General features: G+C 41.0%; 2 protein-coding genes across 4 annotated transcripts in view; both read right to left on the bottom strand.

Moving 5' to 3' along the window:
* The window catches only part of LOC121199043 (tumor necrosis factor receptor superfamily member 14-like), a 751,306-nt gene that overhangs the window by 570,141 nt on the left and 159,145 nt on the right, over nucleotides 1-22,020 (bottom strand). The window lies entirely within an intron of this gene.
* Nucleotides 1-22,020, bottom strand: part of plch2a (phospholipase C, eta 2a) — a 165,631-nt gene that overhangs the window by 15,931 nt on the left and 127,680 nt on the right. For all 3 annotated transcript variants that reach the window (XM_041062132.1, XM_041062151.1, XM_041062141.1), the window contains exons 6-12: nucleotides 15,038-15,208; nucleotides 11,142-11,235; nucleotides 10,270-10,473; nucleotides 8,329-8,449; nucleotides 5,432-5,603; nucleotides 3,694-3,801; nucleotides 774-929 (exon numbers count right to left, since the gene is read on the bottom strand). In XM_041062132.1, the coding sequence (XP_040918066.1) occupies nucleotides 774-929; nucleotides 3,694-3,801; nucleotides 5,432-5,603; nucleotides 8,329-8,449; nucleotides 10,270-10,473; nucleotides 11,142-11,235; nucleotides 15,038-15,208 (1,026 nt within the window). The remainder of the gene's footprint in view (nucleotides 1-773; nucleotides 930-3,693; nucleotides 3,802-5,431; nucleotides 5,604-8,328; nucleotides 8,450-10,269; nucleotides 10,474-11,141; nucleotides 11,236-15,037; nucleotides 15,209-22,020) is intronic.

The following is a 22,020-nucleotide window of genomic DNA, read 5'->3' as shown; positions in this document are numbered from 1 at the left end:
TGGGAACTGGTTGCTTTTTGAGAGAAATCACTCTGCCATAACTGTTGTTTGATCTACTGTAGAGGGAGGAGTCAGAGGAGTCATCATAAAACAAGATATCAACAAGCGAATATCAAAAGACAGAAAGAAAGAAATTATTCTTACATGTCAAAGTTTGCGTTTCACTGTGAGTTATTTCTAAGCTGAAACGATTAGAGTGGACTGAGAGGAATGACTTGAAGACTAACTTCTCCTCCCCAGTGGTCACCTTCCTCCCGTTCAGAGGATCTCCCACATTCAGACCACAAGAAATCCAATTTATTAAGCAGTGCTAGACACTGTGTCTGTATCTGTTCATTTTGTTTCTGCCTCCAGATTAAAGCTGTGCAATTGAAATAAATTAGGAGAGTTTCAACAGTGGTAAAATATAAGTAAGTAATCAGTGGCTCATTGAGTTATATGAAGAACCAGGTATGTGCATCATCTGTGCTGCTACTCCATTAACTTGTATCTGTCCAGTCAAAATCCTGCTCCTGTCTCTTCTACACAGCTGATTTCAGGAGAAAAAGTGGAGGAGGAGTGTGTAAAAGAGGAACAGTCAGGTCAATGACTGGCTCCTGTTAAAAGGATGAAGGCTGACTGCAGCCAAAATATATTTAAATTAAAATGTCCTTGCTTCTCATGTCTGTTTGCAGTTCATGGGCTGTAAACATAGACTGTAATTTCCAGTGTTTCAGTGAAACATCAGGTAAGATCTGAGCTCACTAGGACTCCCTGCCCCTGCCCGTGTTTACCTTGGAGCCAGTTTTGTCAGTGGGCTTCCCGGCGGGAGGGAGGGCTGCGATGGTGAAGCTGTCTGGGTCCTCTCTGTCTCGAATCTTAGACTCCTTCATCAGGTTGTCCAGCTTTTTCTTGGCCATGTTCTCCACCTGCTTCCTGTTGGCTGATGTCTGGAGGAGGAGCAGTTGAATGAGCAGAATGATGATGATGATTAATACATGATACAGGAGATGAGGGCAACTTTCAACAGTTCCTGGGAGTCACTGCTCATCTGTCATAAATGTGATGTATGAAGTTTAACATGTCTGCTCAATAACTGAAGATATGTTATAATAGTAGGCAGCTTCATCAATTTTTAGGATTTATTAATCAGTAAAGATATTACGTGAAAATGCCAAACAATCTATGGTTTTCATTTCTTAAGTGTGAGAATTTGCTGCTTCTCTCTGTTTCTGAATATTTGTACATTTATTTATTTATTTAAATTTAATATCTTTGGGTTTTAGACTAAAAAACAAGTCATCTTTTCTTATTGTTTGCTGTGGCTTAGCGATTACTTGAGAAAAGTAATCAGAGTAAGGAAAACATGCGAAACCCTCAGTCACACTGGAAATGTCACAACGTTGTCTTGCGACATTTCCAGTGTGACGTTCAGAGTGGCTGACATTCACACTGAACAACACAACCTTGTCAGAAACAACAAAACCATCAAACTACAACATCAATCTTCACTTTGCAGCATCATCTCAACTCCACTCAGAGGGACGGCTGTGCTTTAGTAAGATCCACATATCTGTGCATGAAGTCAACTGCTGTTCTGTGCAATCTTCAATGTTAAAATAGGCTTTTGTCTCCGGTCGTACTGTAAGAGACATCTTGGAAAAGTCTGTCTCACTCTGCTCTGACAAGGCAAAGAAAGAAAACACATCATATTATGATCCTACCAGAACTCAAGCCCTGATAGGATCATCAACCTCTGCACCATTTGATGAATGGCTGCTGTAGTCATGTAACCCATTCCAGATGAGAGGATGACCGTAAATGATGAGTATTTTGTGTACATGATCTTGTTTCTGACATCCAAACAATAGCTTATGTTTCTTGCTAAAATAATGAGCCAGTTCACTGACGTTACCTTTAATGGCACCGATGGTTTTCATAAGAAATATTAATTTAATAACAGTATCTCCACTGAAACCTGTTCCCAGTGTGTTCTGTGGATTATTCAGAGGAACAGCAACACTCTTGGTGGAATGTGAAATCTTAGAGACAGATAACAGAGACCCAATCTGTTTGCATGGTGCATACCACTAGAGATATGAGAGAACACGTGTGCTATGCGTCTTTATAATCCAGGTAAACCGAGCCTTTAAGTCAGCTGGCTTTATCTATAGAAGAAACCTTAGATGATCGGCTCTTACTCTGGTCGGACCAGACTAAGAAGGACACATCATGCAGGATCCTATGAGAACTCACATTTCATAAAGAGCAAAGATGAAGCAATACATTATGTAACATACACAGGCACAACGTCCCAGAGCAGCTGATGAATGGACCATTCAGAAATGCAAGCATTTCCAGATGTGATAGCATGTCAGAGAATGATACTGAGACATCCTTTATACAGATGCAATGCAGTAAATGAAAGATGTCCTTATTGAGAAATCACAGCTCAACGCCTCACTTAGAATAATATGCACATGCTCAGTTCAGCCACATGGTGGCAGAGTGTGTCCAAAAATCTCCTCAGTCGGTCATCACACCTACGGCAGCACATGCTCCATAAAGAGTCTCAGTGTGTTCAGTGTGGGCCCGGTGAAACTGACTACAAAGGACAAATACTGAGCTTCTGTTAATGAAGAATGAGGTCAGTGCTGTCCGTCTGATATAGAATTGATAAATAGTTTTTATGACTCTGGCTATGTGGATGTGTATATGCAGTATGAACGTCTGCACAGTACTGTATACTCTGGGCACAAATTGAATACTTAAGATGATTTTTGGACACCCGAAGCCTCAGGAAGATTATTTTGTCAGTGCATTTGAAAAATATCAACTCATGTTGCCAACATTAGAAAGAAACATATTCACTAAGATCTTTCATCACAGTCATTATCATTAGTTGCAATAGGTAATAAAAAAAGAACTGCAACACTAGCCTTTCCTAGCTGTGTTGGTTCTGGTGTTTTCTGGTGATTTTCTCTTCTCAAAAGAAGTTTTTCATTTTTATGATGAGTTTATTGAATAGAACCTAAATTTAAAACTTAATATAATTATTCCCAGATGGTCTCTGTTCTCACAAATTTGACACTACACCCACTTGAAACATTGTCCAACCTGTAGCTGGCTGGCTGGCTGGCTGCTAAAGCCAACACCTGCCATCGAAACCCTACCAGCTGAAGTCTTTAAAGAGCTCTGGGAGTGTTTGGTTTCATATAAAGACTCCTTACACAACACGTTTGATGGAGCATCTTAAAGACGGAATATTCCACAGTATTTTTAGGCCTAAGACTTTAAACTTTCACAGGCAGGATGAGAAGATGTGGCACATGACTGGGTGAGATTTCTGAGGTGGTGGAGGAAGAGCTTTATATACAGTACCTTCCACTTTGAAAGAAGCAAGCAATAGTTGCAGAGAAGAAGGGACAAACAGGAAGAGAGAAGAGCAGGAAATGAGAACAAATAGCCACACAGAAAGAAAGAGACAGGAGTAAACAGCAGAGATACAGGAGATCAACAAAAGGAACACAGACAAGGTAGGAGAGGAGAACACTCCCTCACCACTGCTTAGTTTAAACATGAGCCGTAAAGAACAGGAAATACACACAGGACTCATTTCATCGGACACAAGGACACAAAACCTGCATGTAACTCTGGTAGATAGAAGAGAGAAATGTGTGTGAAGAGGAGGAAAACACCAAACAGGGAACATACATCTCCGTTCATCAGCTTGCAGTCGTCCTCCATCTCATCAGCACTGTCCTCGTCCGACACATCTCCCTCCTCCGCGTTCTCATCGATGTTGGGAGGAAGTTTCTTTCCCTGGGAGAGAAAAGGACAAGTCAGAAGACTTTCACATTATAACAAACAGCTGCACCATTCATTGAATCAGTCTGTCCAGCCAGGGACCGTCCTCTCAGTCCTCTGAGTGCCTCCCTTCTCATACCAGGGGACGGGTCTATTTGCTGGTGTTTGATATATAAAAAGTGTTTGCACTCTGCATTCTTCACTGGATGACGGTGTTTCAGGTGATAAACTTAGTTTGTGATACTTCCTGTTTGTTGCCACAGGTTTTTTTGGGGGGGGGGAAGAGACTCAACAGTGAAGGATGTACAGGTTCAGCTGTAACACTCCCACTGCCTGAGCCATGGATTTTTCATTAACAACCGAGGGAGTTTGTCCTGTGGTTAGCAATCATTCTCAATCACAGCGTCATGGAGGTGGCGGCCTGCAGCAGCTCTGTGTGGTTCGTAATAGTCTGACCCGCAATGAGACAGCACAGCACGCGTGTTGCAGGGCAGCGCTCAGTGTTTCTCTCAGTGCTCACACATCGGTGCCATCACTAACACTCTGCTGAGCGTACACACAGGTACTAGTGCCGGTGCAACAGCTGGCAGATCGCTCCTTAGCGTGCCAAGCATTGGCAAGGTGCCTTCTCTTTAGTGAGAGCATCTGGTGTCAATAAAGCCTCATTAACCTCAATACTGTCTTCTCCCCTGCTAACAGAGGCCTGCTGCCGCTCATCAACATGCTCCCCTGCCGCTGTTGGTTAAAGCCATGTGTGAAACTGACTGCGCAGTTTACAGACATTACAATAACCACAAGAGATACTCTGCTGTTTATGACTCTTACAACTCCAATGAGACCAGCTGAAGCTGCCGGACTTGCAGAAACAGCACGGTCGGCAGGTTTCATAGGGACTATTCCTTCAGTAGAAAGTGATTCCAGTGAAAACTGTAGATGTGGGTTGTCCAGAGTAACAACAGCACTGAAAGAGTTGCTGCTGAATTTTTCTAAATGCAATTTTTTAAATGCTGTACCACAAACTAAATTATATTCACCTCCATTGTACTGGTGAAATCTGAAAAACCCAGAGCACCCGGAGCACCTGCCACATCTAACAAAGCTTGCTGTAAACGTACTGCATCAACTGAGGGTGACACACATGAGCATATCGACAGTTTTATCCACTTAGAGCTTCCCTGAGCTGTGAAGTGAAGCTGACGACACAGAACTGCTCCTGACCTGCAGCCATCAACACGTTTAACCAATTATCTGTTGCCAGCTGGACTCAGGATATTGTTTTTTTTTTTTGTTTTTTTTTTGATAATAACACAGACCAGTGTGCCCAGATAGATGATGCAGTCTGCTGTTACCACACAAACAGTGCACGAACATCTCGGGTTTTTAATTCATTCTTACAGTGAAGTTGTGTTTTTCCTTCTCTTCTCTTAAACACGTCATATTCAAACACTAATCACATCACTTCAATCGGCCCGCTATCTCCGGCCTTTGAAGTCTGCTCTGTGAACGTCAAACTTCAGATAATAAAACGGTGAGAGGAGATAATCGCCTGAGGACCGACTCCTCTCACTGAGGAACATCAGTCACTTTTTAAACATCCAGACTGTTCTCCTGAGCGCTTTACTGTACACCCACGCTGTGACTGTACCTTAACCAGGATCTTCCCCTTGAGTGTTTCTGGCGACGGCAGCCGTCCAGATTCATCAGCTTTGATGTTGGACAGGTCCAGTTTGTCCCCAAGGATCTCAATCAGGTACTGGGCCATCTTCTTTTGCTGAGGAACACTGCAGTGGTTCTCTATGGACAGGATGACTGGGTAGCTGAGAGATAATCACACACAACAGATTGGAGTTACAGAGCTGAAAGGTCAAGGAGGTCACACAGTTTCATTTCTCTTTGAATCTCTTGTGGCTCCCTGCAGCAGAGGTTAGAGTGTATGAAAGTCATGATTAAAGATTCACATTCAGTTTTTTTTGTCGTCTCAACCGTGAGTATAGACAACATACACTGTTCAGTCCAATAATGACAGAACAGCCAATAGCAGCAATAAAATACAACACAAATGACTAAAATCAAGGTAAAACATTTTCCAGTAAGACAATTTGTATTTCTTGAATTAAGAAAATAACTTAACAGAAACAGGCCTTTTAAATTGTTACTTGCCGAGGATGTTTTCATCTTAATCTTTCGCTCATTTTTAAAAATGCCAACAGCGTGGCTCTAAAGGACGCAAATATTGGTCCGCTGGTCCATCGTCCTCTGGTTTGGTGCAGACCTAAATATATCAACACCTCTCAGATGAACTGCCATAAAATTTATGTTCAAACATTCATGGTTCCCACAGGATGGATCCCACTGACTTTGAAGATCCCCCCGAATTTCTCACTAGTGCCACCATGAGACTGATATTTGTGGTTCAGAGTGAAATAATATTTAGTACTAGATGAACTGTAATCACTATAATAACTCTCATTTCATGTCTTTTCATCTACTGCCACCATCTCATCAAAAGGGACGGCAAATGTTTGCAAGGTAACTTAACACAGACAACTTAGTTAACATTACATCTGCTAAACATCAACATGCTATCATGGCAGCAATGCTTATTATGGTACGCACGCTAATGTTAACATTTAGCCTCACAGAGCCACTGGAATGGATGTAGACTCTTAGCCATGTTAGGAACTACTACTCAACTCAGCCAGTGAGGAACTACCTTCAGCCTCAGGACGCTTTATCAATATCTGAAATCAGTTGTTTAGAAAAGCAACATGTAACACAAAATCTTTCAACCTGGACTGACAGTAGATTCATACATTACAGCATCATCCCCTGCCAGATCTCCAGAGAAGCAACAGTACATAGTATTCATTTCATTTATTTTCATGTATACAGCTGACATCTGATTTAATTGGCTACACATTTTGTTATGTATTTGTCCGACACTAGCACTTTTACAGTTACATTTATGGGACACCACTCTCTAAAGCAATAAACCTTCTTTTCCTGTGACATGGTTTCTAAATGTCTTTGGTTTTGAGCCACTTAAAAATTCACAGAACAAAATAAACAACTTGTACACTCAAGTGTCTGAAAATGTTCTCTGCAAGAGTGCTCTATAGGATGGCCCTTCAGTGCTCAGGCAGATATCAATCAGATATTATCACTTGTAAAAAGACTACAACACGAATGCTCTTTTATCTGCAGGTGAACATTTAATAAATGAGCATGTCTGGACAAAAATTTGAATCAATATTTTCGATTTGTGTGAAGCATCTGTGCTCTAGCATGAAGAACAAGCCTTAAAAAGCAGCTACATTCAAGAGCAGACGCTTCATTCACAACAAACTGACTGGGCTGATTCCCAGTCTCCCATCAAATGGAAGCCTTTCATCTCAGTTTGTCCCTGTCAGCCCTCCGCAGAGCCTGCTTTTATGCAGCGTCTTGGAAAATCTCATCGCTCTTTGATGTTGAATGCAGCCTTTCACCGTGCCCCTTTTTAGCCAATTCTCCGCGGAATATCGTGTCCACAATTATACTTTCAAAATCACATATTGAGGGTGAACACGCACACAAAGCGAGTGTTTCTCCTTCATTTTACTTGAAGAGACAGGATCTAAAAATAGAGATTTTCTCTGCATCCTCTAAACTGTGTGCATGTCGATGGGATTATCACCCTCTGATGCTGTGGGGAGGAGGAGGGTGTCTGTGTATATGCTTTCATTTCTCTGTGTATGTGTTGTTATGTCTTTGTATCTGCACAGGTTGGTTTATAGGGACATATCTGTGCATGGTCTGTGTGTACAAATTAAAGGAAAAATATAAACAAATGAATCAAGAAACATGACAAGTGCAGTTTCCATGCAGGGTACAGGGGCTCAGTGAATGGTTTGATTAGGATGAAAATGACAGGTCTCAACCACCTCATCACCTGTGAGAAAATTTGGGGTGATGTGTTACGGATCGTTCACACACACACACAGAGTTGAAAGCTGGCACAGCCAAAGGCAGATATTGATTTTGAATGAGACCTGGCATTTTGGACCCACAATGCCTGCTGAGCAATAGAGATTTAAAAAGGAGCCCAGCTGAACTACAGTGAAAAGCTGAGGAAATCTCAACTTTATACACATGTCCTATAATGCAATGCCAGCAACAACCAGGGGAGAGCCTCATGTGCTTGTTTTACTTTAAAGCCTGATATGTTTCAAATGTAAAGATTTCAAATGCATGAATCCCACCTGACTGGGCATTTGTATTATAAGCCTCACTTCCTCCATTTTTCTCCATGTTTTACAATCTAACAGTCTGTGTAATGCAACCCTGCCATGTGTACTGACAGCATACGCGTCCATATACTGCTGGGGTTATTTTCCACATGCTTATTAAAGCCATACACACACACACGTTTCATGGGCTGTCAGCTGCCATCAATGGAAGAAATGATGAAACAGGAAAGTCATCTATGGAAGCATGCAAGCGTGTGTGTGTGTGTGTGTGTGTGCGTGTGTGTGTGTGCGTGTGCGTGTGTGCGTGTGAACATACTCGTTCTTGGCGAAGGCGTACTTGTTGATGGTCTCGATGACATCTTTGAAGAGAATCTTGGAAGTGAGGGTGTAGCCATGGTGGACGATCGGCTCACCGTCCTGACCATCCCAACAGTCCACTGTGGACAGGAAAGAGAAAGAAGAGACACTATGATCAGGAAGCTACAAGGAAATTTAACAGTTATTGTCAAAACTGTCCTGACATAAAACACATTCTATGTGCAAACCCAAATCAACAATTAATGCATCTCAGCAAATACAACCAAAGCTTGATGTGTCTTATTCCTCTCTGCCACAGAGCTCCATTCTGTCCTGCTAAAGCAAGACGGCTACATCAAGTGAAGGCTAGCTTGTACACAGAATGCAGAAACCCAGTAATATTTTTCTGTTATTAAAATAATCCGTATGTTAAATCCTGCAGCTTCGTGAGGGATAATTTCACTATGCCCTCAATGCACCATTGGGTCCAAGCAGGCAGCTTTAACCAAACTCAGTCTGGTTGACCTTTGTCAGAGCGTGCATGTATGTTTACAAGACTTCAGCATGGACCTCAGTCCACTTTGATTTCTGCTGGCCTCAGTCCTCAGGCAGAGATAGCAGTGAAGTGGGTGGTGACCTTTTTACAGTAGATCATGGCAGGCATGATCTACGTATCTGCCTTTCTCACTGACTCACCCCAACAGACAGACAGAGACAGGCTGAAACACTAACTAATTTACTAAGTCATTACTAACATTTAATATATAACTATTAAGGGTTATTGTGTTCTTCACATTTCAGCCTGATGTGACGATAAATGCTATACTTATACACAATAACACAGACATGAGCCAAAAATTGTAGTTCCTCCCACAGAACTGTACTTTTAGAGCAGTATTCTGTTTTGCTGCTGAAGCTGATGCATGAATAATTTGCAAACACGCAGGCATCACTACAGGAATACATTCGGAATATACAACACAGAGACTAGGTACTCAGAAAAATACAGGTAGTTGAAGATAAATATAATATAGTATAATCTGTTATTCTTCTGCCTCCTGAAAGCAGAAGTCAGAGAAAAAAAAATATGCACACAAATTGATAAATCGTGCTGTCACGTTAACAGCCACTACAACATCCCACATACCACGGCCACTGAGAATCCTCAATTTTGATTGGGTGGCAGGTGTCCATTATTATTTGTAATGGACAGTATAAATAGACACCTCTGTGTTCACTGTTCTACATTAATGTGTAAGTATAATGTACAGTGATGTATGTAGACAGTCAGCATTTTAACTAAAGAGTTTTGTGTTTGGTTTTTTGTTTGTTTTTACAAAGTGGTGACCAATAAAAGAGGAGTGGGTGTCATGTGGGATCATACTCTTCAAGCCGTACTTTCTATGACTGTAAAAAGATATGCAGAGCAGGGACGGGCTCTGATAGCCATTTCCATTTTGGATCCCACTCCCAAGCTCTTAAAATATCCAGATCTGTCAAGTTCCACAGCCAATGAATCACTCATTCCCTCTTAGATCATGTCTGAGTCTTTCCCCTCTGTCTGGTGATGTATACAGAATATATACAGAACTGTGCTAACACAGTGACACAGTTAACAAGACTGACTGACTGATGGAAAATGGCCGACCACATTAACTTTGCAACGTGTGGAGACACTTGCATTGGGAGGTTAATAAAGACAAAGGGGAGGACCTGTTGTCCTGATGTCCCTGTTTTAATATAACATTAAGACAAAGTAAGTGAAGCCTTTAGATTGACCGGGTTTTCTGCAGTTTTCTGTCATTTATGCAGACCTGGTCATAAAATGTGAGCTGATCTTCATGTAAATCACAGCTACAGACAAACACAATGTGCTTAAGCTGATAACCCAAAAACCATTCAAGACCCAAACCAAACAGCAGCATCAATCCACTGGTGTATGTTTCACATCTATGCTGACCTTCTACACAGCGACAGCCAGCCTGCAGCACCCAGGCGTACATGTCCACCCTGGACTGTGACATCAGCTGGTCACCCATCAGGTACGTGTTGTGTGAGGAGGCGATGAAGTAGTTGCACAGCGGCTGGTTCATGTCCTGGATAACATTGTAGTGTTCTGGGTTGAAGATGTCCCCTGCTGGGCTGCGCATGTAATTTGTAAAACCTGGAAGAAAGTTGAACAAAAAGCTTTTTAAAGCAGTTTTCTTTTTGATTTGTAACTCTAACATCTCTGCTGAAGTGTAGCTAGACAAGTGGACCAGGGTGGATCACTGTGAATGTGTTTGAAATTCATATGGAATTGGCTCAACTGTCCCACTATGGATTAAGAATTAAACAACAGTGATTCAATTTTTGCTCTCATCAAAGACTCAGATCCTACATTTCACCCACATTTCTGTCTTTGATTTCTTATGTCACCAATAAAACACATGAATATCACACGAGGGCACAAGTTAATAACATGACATTTATTTTTAAACCAAAACTTTAGTCTCACATACAGCAGCAAATACAGCAGCAGTGCTCATCTCTCAGCCACACCTGATTGGTTGGATCAGGTGTGCTCAGACAGATGTTTTTTAAAATACAACTGACAGTTAGGGACATGGCTACAAAAAAAAAAAACAATTTTACTGTTAGAAAAGTTAAGTCAAATTTAAGGCAATAAAGTTATAATTTTAGAAGAAAAGTATTTTTATACTTTGGGTTGTGATGTTTTAATTAGATGGGTAGATTATATTTAATGTGAATATTTTTGCATTTTGCATTTTTCAGCATTTGACAAGTATTTGACGAGAGCTTGATGAAGAACTGAACTTAAAGTGGACTTACCATCAATTCCCAGAACTGCTTCTTTCTGGTTCTCAGAACACGGCTCAAATTTGTTGATAATCTCCAGACAATGGTCCTTGGTCACCTTGGTCATCTACAAGGTATGGAAATGCATATCAAATGGCAATACTATGTATGTGCTACCAGCAGAATAATAATACAGATATGCTTTTTAAAGAAAACATCAACATCAGGAGGAACGTATGAGGATCAGTACAGGATAACACAGTTAAGAGCTCCCTACATGTCATTGCTCTCTCCATGCTGGCTGCAGAATCCAACTGGTAGCTGCTCTTTAAAGCGGTCTGACTGGTCAATCAAATTCCCATCTCTGTTAATCATTTAAATGGGGTGTGGCGGTACCAGGTCTCTCCCCTCAGCTGGGACTCTCTCATACTGCAACAGCGTATTTTTGCGTGTTAGCGTACTAACGTTGTACGATTCGTCCTCTGGGAAGCAAAATTGTTTGTACAAAACTTCACTGTAATCCATCCTGTGGTTGCTGAGATATTTGAGCCTGGACCAAAGTGACCAACACAAAGAAATCCCTACAGCCATGCCACTAACTTGGCTCACAGCTGACACCGACAGCAGCAGAGCACTGGGTATCACATAGCTCTGTTGTACTGATGGGACTGGTGCTGTGGAATGTACATTATACTGAATTTACCTTGTGAGCCATCAGAGCCTCTGACCCATCAGTAATGGGCTTTAAAAGGACTGCAGGCCTATTATTTGAGCCTCTGACTTTATTCAGTATCAGCTTTTTTTTTTCCTAATTTAGTAACCTGAAGTCTAACAGTAGGTTTATATATTATATATTCAGTGGGGCCTGTTTATTAAAAATAAATTAACAGGATTTCTTGTTCATTTATGAGATTTTTCCTCATATGAAAAGATAATAAAGGTGTGTGGGCCAACTAACTTCACTGTGTTGTCTCCACCTCTGAAGCCAAAGCTTCAGCCTTGGGAACATAGTTTAGTTTGGACTGTGTGGGAACAGATACTGGCTATTGTTTGCCTGTAACGCATCTTAGTCTGCTATCAGCTCCAGAGAAATATAGTAAGACGCAGTTAACAGAAACACTCAAACAGACACTTGAATACAGAAACTGCAGAGTAACACACCGACTTATTTCTTATGTGAGGCACAAAGACACAGATGCCAACAAAGTGTGCAGTTAAGGATACCAGCAAAGGTAACTCTGCTGCTTCTTTGCATCATTTCAAACAAATCACTTCAAAAACAGCTCCCACCACTAAGAGGAGGAGTAAAGCCATCTTATTCACAGCACCAGAGCTAAACACTGCGTCTAGCTGGAGAAAAAAAAAACAAAAAAAACACAGTGCATCTGCCTTTGCTTTTAAAATGACTGTCTCTGCACATTCAAATAGCCTGCCGGAGAGCAAATTAGCTGAAGGAGCGCACACACTGGGTGTTCAAAGAAAAATGAGCTGTTACGTTCATTAGTTAATTTTTTCTTTTTCAGGCCATGGTATCATTAGTGAGGAGATGTACTTCCTCCAAAAACCCTTTACAACTGCATCTCAAGTGCTGTGACGGTACTAATGCTAATTTCCCTATAGGGTTCTCACTGTCTACATTTTGACCTCCCACCTCACAGAAGCTAAAAGCCTTATAGGTATTTAGTTGACAAACTGTGAAAGAGCAGAAAAAATACAAACTTCTACTACGTTTCTGTGGCAGCCCATGAGGGGCTTTTAAATTTGATGGGTTCAGTATTCAGAGAGCAGGAAATGTTCACTGATCGGTCACGACTGACTTGATATATTTGGTAAATCTGGATAATAGCTCCAGGAATATCCATGCTCGGGTACATAATGTTAGTTTTGTACTCAACAGAGTATCCTTTCAGAGGAGCAACTGTTCAGTAGCTTAGATATAAATGGCAGGAGTATATGTGCATCTGACAAAGACTATGAATTCATAATTAGTCATGATTTGACAAGGCAAACTTGTGGTCATATGTTGGGTTAACTATTTCTTGACATATAACAATGCATCCATCAAGGCAATGCTTATGCACAGCGTCACTGAATATAACAAAGATTCCCAGATACAGTCGATGAATTTGGGTTTTGGTTTCTCTGTACAGACATGGTGACACCACATAACTCTCCCTAAAACCATAAGTTACTGTTTTGGCATTTTGTTTGCATATGGATCAAACTACATGTTAAGCAATGAGCTTTAAAGGTGCTGGTAGGTGTCTTTTTGAACTGTGGACAGAGTGTGGTTAGGTGTTCGCAGCTTCCAGTCTCTATGCTAAGGAAGGCTGATCACACCCTGACTCCAGCTCTGTACTTGAGGCATGAGACTGAACATGTGAGTCTCAGAGAGAAAGCCAGAAAGTGTCCTTCCACAACGTAGAACTCTCCCTTTCATAGGGAGCACATGCTGACAGTGTTCTCATCTGGCCAAATGTCCACTGTCCAATTGAGAAGCTATTATTAGTAATCTAACACCTACAGATCTACACTACCATGCAGGCATGGACTATAACCATTGTTTCTACATACAAGGTCAGAATTCAGCAGAGTGAAGTCACCACCACAGTGACATGAGAATGGATTCACAAAGCTGTGACAAACAGGTGGAGAGAAAAGAATGGGACGTTATATAATGTGCATGCTGTAACAATGGAAAGACTACACTCTGCATAACAAATTAAACCTATTTCTTGTGCCAACTTCACAGCTGCCCCAGTCTGAGAAGATACTGCTCTCAAATAAAATACAGTGAGGACAAAACAGTCCAGTATATAAAGCAGCTATAGTGATTTGATCCCAGCTGTCCCAGCTGTGGCTGCTAGCTCATTGAGTAAATGCAGATTGAACATGTATTCACCATCCTAAAGTGGACAATAATTTTCAACAGATTTGGCACCAAACCTGTCATTCATCATTCAGCTGACTGTGCCTGAATTACTACTCACAGACTCTTGTAGCACAGCTGCTGAACAGCAAATGTTGATTTGTAGAGGCCTACCAGGCCAGTGATCTAAATAAACTATTTTAAATAACTATTTATTCAGGAGATTTAGTGGGTTTTCAAATCGCCCTGGCACCCAATTTTTTTTTTTTTTAATTTGACCTTTAACTATAGTAATTAGTTGAATCCAAGGAATCATCAAACCCTTTAAAATTTCTGACTGGAAATACTCTGTTTGGTTTATGTGAGGGGCGGAGCCTGGATAGAGCGTAGGCAGAAGGCAGGCACGTCATTAACACGCCCATTCCCTCGCTGTGAATTCCCCAGACAGTGATCAGCTCTATTCACACACTGGCTCAATCCTCAATCGGACACTACACTGACTTTGTACTAGGGAGAACAGAACAAACCTCAAAATGGCAGCTTCAGAGTCCAATGACACACCCATGGACAAGCACTCTGGGCCAGTGGAAGACTGACCTCATAGGGAAACTCCACCAATGTTACACATCCCAGTTTACCTTGAGGAGCACTACTACTGTATATGAGAAAAAAACTCTTTGTGTCTCCAGAGGGAGATATGTGCAATCATATAATATCAGCTGGGCCTGAGGACTACAAGGCAAAGATCCAGGGGTGTGGAGTTAAAGGTGTACTTCCCAGAACCCACTCCTCATCTGTGCTTGAAGCTAAAGGTTCTAGGCTAGTCATTACTAGCATAACAAACCGGCATCTCAGATCAAACTGTCAGTAGTGGAGTTGCATTGTGGGTAATAGAGGTGACAGGTTTTGACAAGGAAAACAAAGGTGTGAAACAAAAGAAGACGATATCTCTCGATATCTGACAGTGCTTTAGGAGTACAATGTCAAATCAGTGGACTAACATTTCACTGCTAATGACAGAAGAGACACTGAATAATGAAAATGTAGACATGGTGTGTACCTTTTGCTCAGTCTCCAGGAAGCGGGCCAGGTCATCTGTGTTGAGGTGGTCTTTGTGATTGCTGTAGGTGAGCATAAGGAGGTACAGGTCCCTGCGGGTCGACATCATCTTGTAGAAGGAGCAGAACTCCTCAAAGCCCAGCGTCCCCTGGTTGTCATCTGTGTCTGCCTCCTGCACACAGGGAACGAAGGACAGTTTTACTTTTCTTTGTTTTCCTAACATAGTCTGAATCTAAACTTCACACATTTTTAACAGACTTTCAACAACTACTCCAAGAACTTAAAAACATGCAATACAGTCTTTCAGGGTGGACTGTCTACACCTGTACTTAGACCACTACCATCTAAAGCAACAGATGTGGTAGCAAAGTTAATTACATCCTGTGACAGTGTATTTCCTTTAACATGATCCATCTGTAAAATACCCTTACTTTCCTATGAATAATCAAATTCCCTGACATCAAATATTTAGAATTAACTTCCTATTTCCCTCCAGGAATACACAGCATGTAGTCTATGTCTGTGATGTTCAATGAGAAGCTTAACTGTGTAATTGGATTTTGTTTAATATAGTGCTAATCTTGTTTTTAGGGAAAATTTACTGGAGTTTTAGATGATAAAAACACAACATGTTAGTCTCATTTCTGCCATAGATACATTACATGATAAATATTTGCACACTGTCTTACACCTGAACCACAACCATTCAGAAAGCACAGTGTCCAGATGTATGAAACAAGCGCAATACGACCTAAAGACAATAAAACCCATGCAGAGGGTAAGTTTTTTGGGTTTTTTTATTACAAATTTTACTTTACTTTTATTTTTTTTTAAAAATTAGTGTTTAAATCCACAAACTGAATTGTTCCCAACCATTTTATTTTTTATTTATAGCCAAGCTCCCACTGTTGCTATCATTTCTTTTTTTTTTTTTTTTCTGACACCTTCCCTGTTGGCAAAGAGGCCGTAGGGTGCAGCTAAGCTCCAGCACTGTTGGTGCTACACTGCAGGTGGGGTACTGGGAAGATGAGTGAGGCATGCAGGAAAAAGAAATCAGGAATTGTAGTTTTATGTTTTCCTTATTAGTCACAGAGTATTTAATTAAATGTTTATTTTAAATTTACATTCTAGTCAACCTTTATTTCTTTACATCTCGTGCTTTTAACAAATTAATATATTTTAACCATTAACCAACTTAACAGCAGTTTGGAGATTATATTTTGAATCACTATCATCTCAGTGTTATTACTCATCTAACTGTTTTCAGCTCATATTACAGCAATAGGTTTGGTTTTCTAGGGCAAAGGAGCAGGAAAGATACTGAGTCAGCCTATAAAAGGCTGCAGCCATGGCTGTGTCCTAGAACAAGGTTAACGAGAGCACTGCAGTGGGTCACACCATGACCCGTGTAATCCTTGCCTCAGTTTACTGAAGCAGTCTCTGACTGGCTCCATATGCCAACCAGCACTGGAGGCAGCCACTCACTGTAGCGCGATGACGTCCGTGCTAGTTGGAGCTTGGCCTCTGAGCAGCTCAGTATACCATACACATAGAGTGACACATAGATCTAAAATGACTGAGTTTCTCCTTTCACACTGAGTTAATATGATTCTACAGGCTTTTTATTATTTGACTGTGCCAGATGCCTGTACAAATAATTTCAGTGTGCTGTGGGAATACTTTCATACAGAACTTCATATCAAAAATGTCTGGATTGCAGTTTAATTTTGTTTCATCGTGCTTTTGGGAGGAAGCATGTCCCAGAGTTCCCCTACAAATGAAGTGCTGCGCTGGGTCCCCTGCTTCAAGAGCTACCCACGTTCCCACAGCTCGAGAATTTCATTACTGTAGCATTAAAAGGGGAGATTGGGCTGTAAACATTACATCCTAGAGGCTTCCGGGAAAAAGAATAAAAATTTATGTATCAGGGACACTGAAATTGAGTCAGTGGCCTGCCATGACTGAATGAATGTAAAGTGGAAAAATATCATAAGCACATGGATGAATGAACTGTATTTAATGTGGATCAGTCACATCTGGCTAATACCTGATACACTTACTAAAGTGAGGAGTGGCACCAATACAAATCCAGCGGATTGGATCAGTACACCTCCTGAAAAGAATCCACAGGTTTACAGTTTTAAAGTGATCTTTTAAGAGGCTTCCTGGTCTGCTTACTGTAGATTGGTCTGCTTACTGTAGATTGGTCTGCAGCGCAAACTTCAGTATCAGAGAGCTATGGCAACTCCTGCATGGACAAGGCTGTAGCTGAATGAATTCATACATCAATAGTAGAAGATAATAAAGCCATTGGTCTCCTCCACTAAGCTATGGGATTGGTGGTAAGAGGACTGTTATTCTGATCCCTCACTCAGCGCCTGCTGCACTAACACATTCAGCCTCCTAACTGTCGCCACCATGTTCTCTGCTGATGCACAGGAAACCAAATGACTCAGAGACACAAGGCAAACACTTTCCTTCACCTGACTCAGCTGTTGGGTTTTGCGTCCGTGTCACTTAGTTGCCACTTAAATTGTGACCGAGTGACACATGAGTTGACAGGCACAGATGCATACAGACCCTATTGCTCATAAGACAAGTGTTATTAGAGACTGAGCTCCACTCTGAGCAGCCAGCACTGTACTGTGGCACTGTGGATCAGTGATACTGATCCATCTGCTGTTGTATTTTGTTACCATAAGAATCAGTGATAACCAACAGCGATGAGCTTAAAAACCTATGAGAACACAGCACCAGTTAACCTGCATCATTACTACTCCTTCATTTATTCTTTCTTATTCTTTGAGGAGAAGGAATTCTTTCAAGAAGCAATGATCTTATTCAGGACACATCTTAGCACAGCAGCAGCAGCTGAGTTGAAGATCTCAGTCTTTTTATTGGACAGAAAAAAACATCAATCTAGCCTTATTCACTCCCATTCATAATGAATGAATCCAGGCACTTAAGCTGTTAGCCGGCTTGTGCTCTGTGCTTTAACTCAACAGCTAATATGGATTAATTCATCAGTTAGAGTTGCTTCTTTCTCTTCCCCCCAAAACTTGCCCTCCCCGTGCACCCACAAGTCCCCACTGTGATAAATCATTGAGCAAAGCCTCTGCTGGAGAAGCCTCTGCTTCTTTGCTCACATTTACAACCGCAGCAATACCTTCATCTATCACATCCAACCAGCTTCCTGTCACTCATGTGCACCAACAACTCACCACGCCTCTGCTCTGGGACAACAAAACTAGACAAACGTCTTTAGGCCACATCATGGAGTTAATGCACAACTCCAAGGCTTAATGACACTATAAACAGTGCAGTCAGAAATATGAAAGAAATCAACCACATATCTGTCAACCACGTGGTAAGAAATAACCTATCACCAAGCCTGACGTTCTGTCAGCGAGCCACTGAGAGCACAGCTTTTATTACCCTTTGGGTTTTATTCTTGTAGCTCTGTCCGTCAGTTCTGTCAGTGATTATATCATCATACGACTCCACTTTAGAACAGAAAACTACCCAAATATATTTCACTTGTCTTAGCTTATTTGATACTGGCTTTAATTATTAAGAGAGGGCTTTAGAATTATCTATATGCAGGTACGTGTATGTACAATGGAATTAAAGCCAATAAAGCTTTTCTTTTTAATATTTGAGTTACTTACCTCTGTTGTTATTTCTACTTGAAAGACTAAAGAATGTCATGTGCAAGTTGTTATAAAGAATGCATAACTAATTTCATTTAACAGTTAAATCTGTCTGTAATTCTATGTTCAAACCTTAATTTCATTTGTACGTAATGAGTTCATATAATACATTAAACTTTAACTAAACTCATTTTACTGAGACGACTAAAGTATGACTAAAACTTAATGGTATTTTAGTCAAAACACTTTAAAACTAAATCAAAATTTGTTATCAAGAATGACACTGACTTAAAACTTTCCAAAGTGTGGAGACACTTCACCAAAATCAACCAACTGCCAAATTCAGTGTTTGTGTGAGGGTCCTGAGGATACAGTGGGGAAGTGTGTTGTTCCCCAGAAACACCTGACACCTGTAATTTCATTACAACTGGTACAATTGGGCTAATTGGTCTAACTGGACTTTTGAACACATTTTTGGGCGTAACTCAAGAATTCATGAGCTAATTATAACCAAATACACTTTATAATTAAATTCCTTCAAAAGTTTTCACTGCATGAAATATATGAGTCTGGACAGACATGGATATAAAGTGCAACTTGACTGGCTACTGGCTGGCGGAGGCGATCCGGGTGAACCTCCTACTAAATAACTCAGCACTTTATTACTTCTGCATTTGGGATTGTTACTCTACTTTGCTTCTCTGTTGAACACAGCTCTAAAACAACAACAACTTAGTCTTCCTTCCTGGCTTCCCCCACAGTAAATCACATCAGATGGGCACATACAGGCTGAAGTGTGTCTACTTGGCTTCCCATCAAAAGTAAATGCCTGGAGGAGTTGCTCTCTGACTGCCCAGACTCTCAGGGAAAAGCACAGGAAACTTAGCTCTAAATGAGCTTGTTTTAATGGGGAAAATGTGGACATGGACTAATGTAGATGGAAGAGCAAAGTAATTTAGGTTCATCTAATTACCTCATGCTATATTATTCACAGAACACACTGGACAGTGCCAACTGGAATAAATTTAGATTCAGATATTTCATTTGACTGTGCTGAATTATCTAGTGGCCCGTCGCACAGTGTTATACAGAAGGGTTAAAGGTTCATCGCTAACAGCTGACAGGTTTCGCCTTTCCACTGTGCTTCTGCTTCTGGGTTTCTCCTGAGCTACTACGAGTCCTAAATGAGCAACTGAGAGATAAGGCCTCCTGGTGCACATATGGGAAAGTCATAAAATCCTGTAAATGTACCCAAGACATACTGAGGATAAAAGAAAATACAGATCATTTGGATACTTTGGACTAAATTACACCCAAGACAACAGAACTGCAAGAAAAGAAGAAAAGATAAACTTTTATAATTCGAGAATTTTACAAAGCAAAAGGTGAAGTGGTAGGCGTTATTATGGACTGTTCATTTGTTGTATCAAACTGGAAATACTTGGTGCTGTATTCAACACGGTGGATCACAACAGGCTACTAGATAGACTGGAACACTGGGTGGGACGCTCCGGCACAGCGCTAAACTGATTTGAGCCCCGTTTGAATGAGACAATTCAGTTTCCACATTAAGACAATTCCAAAACCAGTCAACTATCACCCTGAGAACATGTCAATAATTAGGATTTATATCTCAGAAGGACTTAGAAGAACTTGTCCATGCGTTTATCTTCAGTAAGCTCGCTGATTGTAATGCTGTCTTTACAGGTATTTATAAAAAGTCAAACAGATGGCTACAGCTGATTTGGAACCCTCGCTAAAACCAAGAACATGGATCACATCAGTCCAGTTCTTCTTCCTGTTTGTTAGTGAACTGATTTAAAAATACTACTGCTGGTCTATAAAGCACTGAACGGTTTACAGCCAAAATACATCTGTGTTCTGCTTTCAGGTCTGGTATGAGCCGTTCAGACCTCTCAGGTAATCTGGGACAGGTCTCCTGCATGTTGAGGATTCTGCTGACAGACTCATGTCTGAGTTTGGTCCTTTACCTATATTCTATTCTGTTAGAGTTAATTCTATTTCAACATGAAAGTGCAAACCTTTACCTTACTCTACAACATATAACATTATCTGCAGTATTTGATTTGCACTACTAAAGTATATGAGTGCATATTCAACCCATATTACAGTTAAAAAGGTTATGATCCTACTTTAATCTGTTCTCAGGTTTGTTTTTTCATTGTATTTTATTTAACTTGTCTTCAGTTTTTTTCTTCCTATCTCATCTGTCTCTGTGATTTATGACCTGGCTGCTGTGACCCTGCAATTTCCCTTTGGGATTAATCAACTATTCTTTCTTTCTTCATTTGTGAGTGTGGCTAGTTATTAACTGACTGATTAGCTTCTGTGACTGCAACCGATTTGATTAATCTTCCACAGCATGTCAGGTAAGATATCTGCCCAAATACTGTAACAGTACAACCATTATTTATGACTCATTTCATATGCTTCACAGGCCGGGCCAGTTCATGAGCTTCTGTTGTTGACTGCCTCCGTGTTCATGAGCTTTTCTTGTTTATTTTTTGTCGTTTTAGAGAAATGTTGACTATTTTGTGTACCCTAACATAGAAGCATTGGACAAAATATCAGAAACGTCTCAGTCTGAGAGAACTTTGTGTATTTTAAAGAATTAATTAGCCTGGTTAATATGCAGACTCTGCAGCAGTGTGCTGAAATGTGGTCAGCTTATCTACAGCACCAGTACAGACCCGTCAGTTAACTTCTTCAAACTGGGAAAGAGGTCAAGTCCACAGGTTTTTCCTCTTCACTGTAAGCAGGTTAAGCCAAGAAACTAGCCAGGAGATTGTGAACACAAATCTTCATGAATGTACACACACACACACACACACACACACACACACACACACACACACACACACACACACACACACACACACACACACACACACACGCACACAGGGCCAGATTGGTCCCTGGTGTATTTACCCTGCATTATACCAGAGGCCATCTGTGTCCCAGCAGCACCATATGGATGACCATCAACAGGCCACTGGACTCTGTGATAGCAAGCCGGCTAGCTGCTGTGTAGGAGGAAGACTACAACAACACACTTGGCACTATGTTAATCCCTCTGCTGTGGAATAGAATTAGCGCCTGAGCCGTTTGTTAGCTAACATCTGTAGCAATGGCTATCAGTCAAAGTGTCTTTACTGCTCATTCACAATCTGCCAGGAAGTAAGTAAGTAAGTAACCTACTGCAGTCTCAAGTGACGTAATAAGCCCATTTACTCTCTTAATGAGCTGGACTTCACTGAGTACTGCTTGGTAGCTGTACAGTTTTTATCCATCTTCACAATGGCGTCCGCAGTGT

The sequence above is a fragment of the Toxotes jaculatrix genome, chromosome 2 (genome assembly GCF_017976425.1).
Source record: "Toxotes jaculatrix isolate fToxJac2 chromosome 2, fToxJac2.pri, whole genome shotgun sequence".
Taxonomy (NCBI): Eukaryota; Metazoa; Chordata; class Actinopteri; family Toxotidae; genus Toxotes; species Toxotes jaculatrix.
The sequence above is the reverse complement of the archived record's forward strand: the minus strand, read 5'-3'. Positions and strand labels throughout refer to the sequence as shown.